Source organism: Maylandia zebra, linkage group LG20 (genome assembly GCF_041146795.1).
Source record: "Maylandia zebra isolate NMK-2024a linkage group LG20, Mzebra_GT3a, whole genome shotgun sequence".
Taxonomy (NCBI): Eukaryota; Metazoa; Chordata; class Actinopteri; order Cichliformes; family Cichlidae; genus Maylandia; species Maylandia zebra.
This window is the reverse complement of record NC_135186.1, coordinates 31002708-31012641: the sequence shown is the minus strand read 5'-3', so window position 1 is coordinate 31012641 and position 9934 is coordinate 31002708. Positions and strand designations below refer to the sequence as shown.

The following is a 9934-nucleotide window of genomic DNA, read 5'->3' as shown; positions in this document are numbered from 1 at the left end:
CGTGAGTTCAGGTCTAAGACAAGTGGTTTCAGGTAATCAATCGAAGCCAGCTTTCCTCTGATTGGCTGTTCCTTGCAAACAGAAGGTTGGTACAGAAAGTGGGTGGAGCCTCTTTTTTCACAGTGAGAGCTGCGTGCCTTAAATGGGATCCACTCTTAGTGACGTCCCGCAAATCTAAGAGTAGGTTTAAAAGAAAAAAAGGACTAATGGCATTCATAAGTGCAAACTCACATACATCTATCATAAGACATAACAGTTCAAACACTGAGCTGCTATGTCTGCTCCCAGATTGACACTTTGATGTGAATTTCAGATATTTTAGACTCCCAGAGACTGGCTTCAAAGTTTTTCAGTTCACAGAGTTGTTGCGTCAGACACATGAAACCTGCAGACACCACCACTGAAGGAGTCATGGAGATTACTTGTACACCCACTGACCTCGTATTTGCAATAAACAATATATGACAGGAAATAAGGAAAAGCATAATATTTTGTCTTAAATCATTAAACCATTGGCTTTTGCTTGACATCGTGAGTCAAGCTCGACCATTGGGGACTAATTTATTTATTTAATTAGAGAGTCACAGTGACCAGAAGAATCCCACTGACCTTTAATATCCCATGATTTCTCCTTCAGCACCATGATTAAGTGAACTGTCAGGACCACTACATAAAGGTTACCCTCTCAGTGAATTGTAAAAATCTTGGGATGTCATGTAACTTCATAACCACAAGGGGGCATTGTTGCCTCACTGCTGCTGTAAAACTGGTTTCCTTTGAGCTTAAAAGCTGGTGAAAGAAAAGTGAGGAAATATTTTATTTTTAGCATAACTGTGGGTTACATATTAATCCATGGGTGTGTTTGTAGAGTTACAGCTCTGTCTGGTATTTAACTCGGACTGATTATGTCTTTAGAGAAGACACAGAGGCAAAGAGCTGATATCTGTTGAATTTTTTTGTAAACTTTACCTCAAAAGGTTTGCACAGTTTTTCTGTGGTTATGAAGTGCCCTGTAAAATATTTGCCCTCTTCCTGATTTCTTAGGGGATTTTTTTCACACATTTGTCACACTTCCATGTGCAGATCATCAAACAAAAGCTACCTGGCTGTATCTAAAAAAGTAATTTTCTCCTAAATCTAATAATTTGTCGCCACTCTTGTAACAAGAACTGCCGTCCTGAAGCCATGAAGCAACCCCAGACCATCACACTACACATGTTTGACTGTTGCTATGACATTTTTATTAAATCATGTGTTAGTGTTAACTTTTCAGTCCACAGAATATTTTCCTATGTCTTGGGAATCATCAGGATGCTTTTTGGCATACGATGAGCCTTTATGCTCTTTTTGATCAGCAGTAATTTTCACTACTCTCCTATGGATGCCATTTTTGTTCAGCAGCTTTCTTATTGTTGAATAATGAACTTTGACCTTAAATGAGGTGAGCGAGGTCTGCAGTTCTTTAGTTGTTGTTCCGGTTTCTTTTATGACCTCATGGACAAGTAATTTTGGAAGGTCGGCCGCTCATGAGAAGGTTCACTGCCGCTCCAAGTTTTCTCCATTTGTGGATAATGGCTACTGTGGTTTGCTGGGGTCACAAACTTGGGGCATCGTTGTCTACCACACAAGAGCTATAAGCAAATATTATTTGCCCCACTCATAATTTAGAACAATCTAAAAAACATTAACATAATATTTCTCCAACAGAGAGTTAGATTTTTGTCATTGCTCAATGTTATATGGTAATTGTATCGTCTTGATGCATTCTCAATCATCCAGGAAAGTAAATCTCCAAAAAGTTGATTCTGTTCATCTGGACGTAGCGTTTTGTGGGAGAAACGTTTCGTCACTCATCCAAGTGACTTCTTCAGTCTCAGCTGACTGCAGGTTTCGCCAAATCTTATAACCAGTGAGAATTTGCATAATTAAGATTAAGGAACTGACCCCCCAGCCCATTGCTCCTTCAGTGGGCTGGTTTCAGTCATTATGCAAATGTACTGTTTATAAGATTTGGGGAAACCTGCAGTCAGCTGAGACTGAAGAAGTCACTTGGATGAGTGACGAAACGTTTCTCCCACAAAACGCGACGTCCAGATGAACAGAATCAACTTTTTGGAGATTTGGTAAATTTCCAAATGGAAAAATACGTTTTCAATAATGTTGAAAAACAAAACCAAAAAACAACAGATAATGAAAAACATTTATTGAAAGTTTGGTGGTTTTAAAAAACTGTATAGAAAACAGCTTCCCTGAAAGTTGAACCGCCTGGGCTGTACCAAAACTGTAGCCTCTTGCGCTTGAACTGTATCTCAGCAAATACAATGCTGCCACCTTGTGGTCACTTGTAGCACCTGGGTCTTTAATGGCGATATCCACACTCTGGATCCAGACTCTTCTAGATTTTGAGAAACGTCTTCAGGACCTAAAGCTGTCTGATCGATGTAATGTTACGACTGAGGCTCTTTCTTCATTTCACAGCGTTAAGCTGCATTTGTGGTAACCCATGACTGAAGAAGATAATAGCTTCAAACAGGATTCTAGTGCTTGTTTTTGTTTCTTCACATGTGAGGTATCAATTCATTTCTTCAAGGGAGCACAATTAGGACCTAACTGTAACATCTACTCTTTACTTGTAGCAGTTTATAAAAAGATGAAATTAATATTGAGCAGAATTGATTTCAGCTCATTGGTGCAACCCTCCACAAAAATCCGAGTTTTCTACGTGGCAATTTGGGAAAATGAATTGCCCACCCCTGCTCTAGATCATAGACTGGTGCAGTTTTGCTATTTAAACTATGACATATCCCATGATCCAGCTACTCAGAGTTTGTCGTAGAGCTAGAGATAAATTATACAGATTTGAACATTAAATTGTGACACTTAGAGAGGGTATAAAGCGGATATGGTCTTGAAGCATTCATGTGGTTATTTCTTGTACTTGGAAAATTACGAGGGGTCACAAATACAGTATTCATAGTATGAATTTTACACGACCTCATTACTGTACTAAAAGCTGATTCTGATCAGGTGAGACGGAGCGACTTTTCTTCTTTCACTTGTCAGCAATGCAGAGTTTAGGCTGCACGTTTCCTCCTCCCCTTCTTTCTTCTCTTTATCTCTGAAACATACATTCACATGCGTTATACAAGCAAATGTGAAAATGTGAGTCTTCGCATCTCAGCATCTCAGCACCACAGCACTGACAGTTGTTTACTTACTGACTGAAGTATGGCTGCTTTCACTCTGATTATGAGCTTTATCAGTTGGGACTGGAGGCTTTGATGCCCTCAGCAGATATTTTGGTACATGCTGAAAAATAAGAAACATTTACAGAGTTCAAGAACAGCTTCATGGGAAGATTAATTTATGATGTGGCAACTTATAATTACATGAATGCATTTTTTTTTTTTTTTGCCAAATCCATCTTTGAAAAAAACAGCACAGTCTGACATCCTCCTCTCTGATGCATGAATGTTTAAAACAATGTCTTAATTGAAGTCATGCACCATGAAATGTTTTATAGCACATTAATTCTTTTTAATATTTTATTTTTATTTTTGCATATGAAAATGTGCAAAAGAGGGATAGTGGATATACTGGACAAAGGATGTTGACTATGGAGCAGCCAGGAAAGAGATGAAGGGGAAGATCACGAAGAAGCTTCATGGATGTAGTGACAGCAGACATGCAGATGATCTGCTGTGAAGATGCCAAAGCGGCGCAGCTGAGAAGAAGAGACAAAATAAAAATGTAGAGAAAAAATGGAGGCAATCCCACGCAGTAAACAGTCAGGCCAGCTGGGAGTCGAATCGTGGACTCGCTGCCGAGGGCGATCGAGTTACCCAAGCAGAATAATCTTTGGTATTTTGTATTGTTTTCAGTTTGTTTTATGGTTTTAAGATATGTGACAAAAAAGATATGGAAACATTTAAGCTCAATTTCAGCTCCACATGTTTTTCCTCTACTTGAGTTCAAGGATCACAGTGCACAAACTTATTTATGATGTCCTGAGCTTCAGTTCATCCTTTGTCTAAAAAAGCGGTTTCAGCTCCTCCCCCTTTAAGGCCAACCTCTCTTTAAGCCAGATTTCTTGTGATTGGCTGTCAACAGAAGGTTTTGACAGCAGGGTGACAGGGGCTTTTTCAGAACATGTAGAGCAGCCTGAAGCCAGAGCTTCTGGGGCTCAGCTGACTTAACTAGCTTGACTTGGGGAACCTACTTACTAGTTACTTTTGGGAAAACCCACAAATAGTGTCACGCAAAAGTTAGTGAGAGGAGGAAAAGTGCGCCCGATAGCTGACATATTTACTCTCCTCTAAGCCCATTCAAAGTTGAATCATAGTCCTCAGCCTGCCCACAGACGACGACAATGAGCTTGTTCTCCATGTCTGATTGCTGGAATCCTGTTTTCAGCCTTTATTTGTTGAATTCATACTGAATTATGTCGCTGCAATGACTACATCTACTTTTTTCTTGGTTTTTTTATATTACTTTTTGCTTGTTGATATTGCAGAGACTAAATCCTACACCAATACCAGGTCTCAGTTTTTCTAAAACTGAGTAAGTGCATCAGCAATAAAAATTAATTGGCAGTATTTAGAAGTACTGTAGCATATAACATGAGGCTGGGAATTACCAAGGAGGGCAGCAAGAACATCAGCAGGTGCATGGGAGGATGTGATCAAAGGTTTCCAGTCAGAGGGTAAGGCAAGCAGGACTTTTATAGATACGTGCAAATTTGTGATTATTTCTATAAAAAGGTTCAAGGCCTCAGCCCAAAAGAGTTGCAATTCATCACACAGATATCCACTGATGCATATACTTCTGGGTCTACTAAACCTACAAGGAAACTGTACCATAGCATCACATCACTGAACAACTACACTGCAAACTGTGAAACAATGATGTGAGAAAGACGTAAATGGTAAATGGCTTATACAGCGCCTTTCTACTGTAAGCTGGCAGCAAGCAAAAACAAAGGAAAACATTAAACTGCACGTACAGTTGTGAACTGCACTGCTAAACTCTTGCACATTTTTTTATTTTCTTTTGCAAGTCAGGGGCTGCCAAAGTAATTTCGTTTTGTTTTTTCAAAACAAATTGTCAGTACAAATTCTGAATCTGCATCTCCATACCCTGAAACAGTTAACATATTCTATACATCTCCACAAAAGCACATCTTTCCATTTAAATATGCAGAAGTTTTCCCCCTTCTCCTTTTAGAATGCATAATCTTGCATTGACTCGTGCTTCAAATGACGACCTGTTGTTCGGTTTCTTAATTTGTTTTGGTTTTTTTGCATTGCAGAAAAAGCAATTTGCAGGACTCTGAAGCTTGAACTTTTGGGATATAAGGCATATTCGTACATACTATTGTAAATGAGTATCCAGTATTCCAACAATATCTATATTTAAAAATGTTTTTTAAAGGAACAAAATAAGGAAAAGAATGACAGTTTCTTACTCTAAACTTTTTTTTTTGTTTAGATAGGACCAGCAGCAGCTGCCCTGTTCTTCACCAACAGGCCTACTATAGACGTGTGTGCAGATGCTTGACAGGTGGAAACATCTTCATGCACCAACATTAGTGGCATATCTTCAGGAAAAAAAACAGTGAGCAGAGTAGAAAGTGTGGTTAAACACCGCTGCGCTGCTCATACAGTAACAAGTATGCACTGCACGATTGTTAACATCAGAGAAACCACGATCGAGGTCTTCTCTTCCTGAGTGTCTAACACCTGGTAACTTAAGTTAAGTAAGTGTCCTTTGCTCTTACTTTTATTTTGGAGTCCTTCAACTTTACAACAAACCATCCACAAACACACAAAGAAAAACTAAAACATCACATTAAACAGGGTCTAGGTGCTAGATTTGTGTGCATCAGTACATCCTGTTTTAAGGGTCACATGCTTCAGATATGTCCTTATTTAAAGTGCACTGTTATTAAATAATTGTGATGAACTGTTTGTGAGACAATAGTCCTAATGAAGACTTCAATTATCTGAATCTTTTCCTCAGTGTTTATAGGATGAATGTCGTTCTCTTCACTGTAATAGTGACAGAAAATGTGCTTCCTTTGTGCTGGAAGCCAAACTCTAGTGGACAATGGAAACGAAATATATTCAGCTCACTTTAAAAGATGCCTATGTCTTTACTTTTTTAGAAAAAGGATTCTTATCTTTGCAATACACGATATTTACAATTTAGCTTGTAATTTGCATTAAGCCTCAATCACACAGGTCTAGGAACCAGTTGGTGACCCTTGGCAACCGGTTCCTCCTGTTGCCAGGGAAAATATGCATTCCCTGATTAGCTGGTGAATGGTTGCTGGAGGTTGCTGGGTAAAACTGGCTGCAAAGAGAGTGCTGCAGCAAAAAATGAAAAATTGTGAGAAACGTTTGACCTCAAAGAAAAATTGTGTTTTTCCCAATTCATCAATAACAACAACAGTTCTTTGAATAGAAGCAGTCTGCGTAATACTGAACCCACCCAGGAGGTTTGTGGTCCATAGCTTGGCCTGCTGCCGCCTCTGTTCTGGATTCTTGCGCTGCGTCGCCGTTCGGTGGAGCTGCTGGGCCGATTTGTGGAGGAGGGCCGAAGACGACTGCTGGTAGAGGGAATTTCTTCCACTTCAGCCAGGAGATCTGTAAGTTCTCCATCACTGATCTCCTCCTCTGTCAGGGAGCTTTCTGTACAGCAACAAGTTCACAGAAATAAATGTGCTTTTAAAAAAAAGGAAACACTGAATGCTGAAACACTTTAACTTTGTTAAGAAAAGTGTTATATAAATAAAGTATTTATATACTTTATTTATACTTAAATAAAGTAAGTACACCCATGTGATAATGCCATCATGTGATAATGCCTGAGTTTTTGGTGCTTTACATTGTACTTACAACAGGTGTCTTACCTGCTGTTTCTGTGTATGACTGGTCGCTGTTTTTTTTGGCAGGAATGATACATCGTTTAGCCACAGTTCAGTTGTGTGTATGCAATCTGCTAATGGCCAAAGCAATTGCAAGGGGTTTTTGGTGCAGCACCGTATACATTTTTGGGATTAATTTCACTTATCAACAGCTTAAACCTCCAGCAACAAGCAAGCTGGGTAATTTTCTCCTGGTGACTGGTGCTTCCTGAGAGTACCGGTCCAGATCTGATTTCAAACTGACAGCTATTGATATTAACAGGATCATAAACATAATGTACTGATGTACATTTTTGCCCTCTTGAGAGGAAAAACGAACATTTCTTATTACTGACACTGACCTTTGCTGCTCTTCTCTTCTGTTGCTGATTTTGTTTGCTATTGATAGGGCTGTGCGACATGACCAATGCACAAAACCATATTTTTATGGCCCTAGCAGGGCCTCCAACAGAGATTGCCCTTGTGTGGGTGTGTCCCGCCATCTCTCCTGCCTCAGGTGCCACTTTTTTTGTACAGCTGACTCCCATCAGCAATTAGAAGTACTTAAAGCCAGAGAAAGGTGAGCTCTAGTGTCAGAAACCCATGTTGGGTTGCAGCTAGTGAGCTGTGCGTGTTTGGTGACTAATCCTTTTTTACTTACTTTTCAGTTTACTGACCAACACCTGAGTTTTGGTTTGTTTCTTTAAATGGTGATAGCAGCTTGACCATCTCTTTTAATTCAGTTATTAATAGAAGCATTAAAAAACCTCTTTAATTTAACCATTCTGCCTCTCTCCTTCATCCCCTGGACCTTTTTAGGGGAACGCAACACATACATTTATAAATATATGTTGTAATGGCCGCTATCTCGTTATCTTCCTGAGTCTTTATTAAATGGCGTGCCGCTGGGAAAAGCCTGCTCTGACATTTGAGTTTTATTTTGAGCACAAAATAAACGACAGAGTGAAAAGATAAGTGTTTTAATATTGTTAGTCGATATATTTCATCACATCGCACAGGCCTAGTTATTGGTTTAAACTTAGTAAAATGTCATGTAAGTGCATATAAGGAACATAACATTTTTAATGGCTCATTATTCTAGCCGTGAACCTTTAACTACACACTTTTACCTGTAACATGAGCAGTCACTGCACACTCGGGACAAACCCAGTCACCTTCAGGTCTCGTGTTTAACGTTGGTCTCAAGCAGTGCATATGATAACTGGAAAGAAAAAAATGTAGTTCTGTACATATGAGCACCAGCTGGGACACATGCAAAACATGAGTGGCGCTATTCAAAAAGCATCACAGGGTGGAATCACGACAAATCAAAACATGTGAAATCATACCCTGAATCACAGAGTATGCACACCAGAAGCCGGTGCCTCCGGTCTCCACGACCACATTCCTCACAGATAACCGCAGCACTGCTCCCCTCCTCTTCATCACCACCATCTTCATTTTTTCGTACGCTCACTTTGATCTGGGGAAGCACAAATACCTCAGCCCACTGTTCACATATATAATGCTGGATTTCCATATGCCACCTCCATCAAACCTTTTTTTGAACGTCGTCTCCAGGGCTCCGTCTCTGGTAGATTAAGGTAAAACTGATGCGATCCACTGGGCAAGTGTTAGCTGTCTGAAAATCAATAGAAAGAAAAGAAATCTGTGAACACAGCAGTGTCTTAAAATTTCATTCACATATGTTTGTAACTACTCACTATCACTTTGGAAAAAGTGAAAACAGTGGAAAAAACACAATTCTCAACACATTACATTACTTATATTTGGCCAACAGCATAGAACTTCATTTACAACAATTTGCAAAAATTATTTTATCAATAAAAAAAATAAATCAAATCTAAAATTCTCACCTTTAAATTGTTAAAATGATTAACCGCATTAACATTATGTTCAGTCTGTGTCAGAAGAAGCCTTTTTGTTTATATTGTTTTTATGCTGTGCATGCACCCTTTTACCCAAGCGAACTTTCCTATTTTCCATCAAATGAGCTGGTATGGCTCTTAAAGAATGTTAAACAACATTTACGACTTTAAAGTATCTGTGAAAGGTGAGGGGAGTTTACCTGGGACCACTGGAGAATACATTCAAGGCAAAAGACGTGCTGGCAGTTCTCCAGAGAGCCCACAGTCTGCTTCTCAAAGGGATTCAGGCAAATGTAGCATTTCACTGAATCACACATCAAATCTTCGCTTTCTGCACCAGCTGTATTCAACACAGGGGATCTATCCATCTGTTTGTATCAGTTGAAACCTTTACTATCAATATGACTGATGTCCGCAATACCTTACTGCTTACACACCGTTAAAACGGAACAGTTATAACCAAACTCCATTTCAGTGGTTTCTTACAAAGAGTCACTGATCGACCACAACAGCAGGTCAGCTAGCATTAGCCGCTACTATCATTTCCTGCTGCCGCGTTAATATAAATATATATCAAAATATGTGTAGCCTCATTATTAAGTGATTCGTTCTTTACTTAACTTGTGTGACAGGACATCAATTATATTTAGCCCGTAAAATTAAATCTGTAGCTTCTTTACTACTGAACTATTTTCATGTTCCCCGCTACCCGTGAAAACATCCGGTCCTTTTCTTTCAGAATAAGAGCGGTTAATCGCGCTTGGTCTCTTTCACTTCCTGTAGTAAAGAGATAGTTATCTTAGAAACCAACTTTTACAAAATAAAAAAAATAGTAATTGAAAAAACCGGAATGATCAGTGAATGCCCCTCTGAAGTTTGAAACATTAGTAGAAAATATTGTGTTATATTCTGAATCCCTACTGATTCAGCTGACCCTGCAGAAACATACAGCATGCTCAATCCCGCCTATAAGAGTAATAATAATAATAATGATAATAATAAAACAACAACAACAACAACAACAATAATAATAATAATAATAATAATAATAATAATAATAATAATAATAATACACTTTATTCGAAAGTGCTTTTCAGAACACTCAAGGACAATGTACACAGCAGAATAATAAAAGCAACAT

At 38.9% G+C, this 9934-nt stretch overlaps 1 protein-coding gene across 3 annotated transcripts; it reads right to left on the bottom strand.

Annotated features, from left to right (window-relative positions):
• Positions 1-2192: 2192 nt before the first annotated feature.
• Positions 2193-9524, bottom strand: LOC101468226 (PHD and RING finger domain-containing protein 1). Of its 3 annotated transcripts, XM_004560358.3 has the most exons (7): positions 8994-9524; positions 8463-8546; positions 8254-8387; positions 8035-8126; positions 6490-6689; positions 3219-3309; positions 2193-3118 (listed from the first exon to the last, which is right to left on the bottom strand). In XM_004560358.3, the coding sequence occupies exons 1-7, from the start codon at positions 9159-9161 to the stop codon at positions 3075-3077; spliced, it is 813 nt and encodes a 270-aa protein (XP_004560415.1). In that variant the 5' UTR covers positions 9162-9524; the 3' UTR covers positions 2193-3074. The 3 variants fall into 3 exon arrangements, with proteins under 3 accessions (XP_004560415.1, XP_004560416.1, XP_004560414.1); XM_004560359.5 differs by lacking the exons at positions 2193-3118; positions 3219-3309 and adding an exon at positions 3333-3724; XM_004560357.3 differs by lacking the exons at positions 2193-3118; positions 3219-3309 and adding an exon at positions 3734-6365.
• Between the last annotated feature and the right edge of the window lie 410 nt (positions 9525-9934).

What these genes read in the sequence shown, in the direction of transcription:
- LOC101468226 (XM_004560357.3), bottom strand. Translation starts at nt 9,161, where the DNA reads ATGGATAGATCCCCTGTGTTGAATACAGCTGGTGCAGAAAGCGAAGAT. An exon ending in GAGACGACGTTCAAAAAAAG is followed by an intron (nt 8,388 to 8,462) that starts GTTTGATGGAGG and finishes GTGCTTCCCCAG; the next exon opens with ATCAAAGTGAGCGTACGAAA. An exon ending in AGTGACTGCTCATGTTACAG is followed by an intron (nt 6,690 to 8,034) that starts GTAAAAGTGTGT and finishes GTTGCTGTACAG; the next exon opens with AAAGCTCCCTGACAGAGGAG.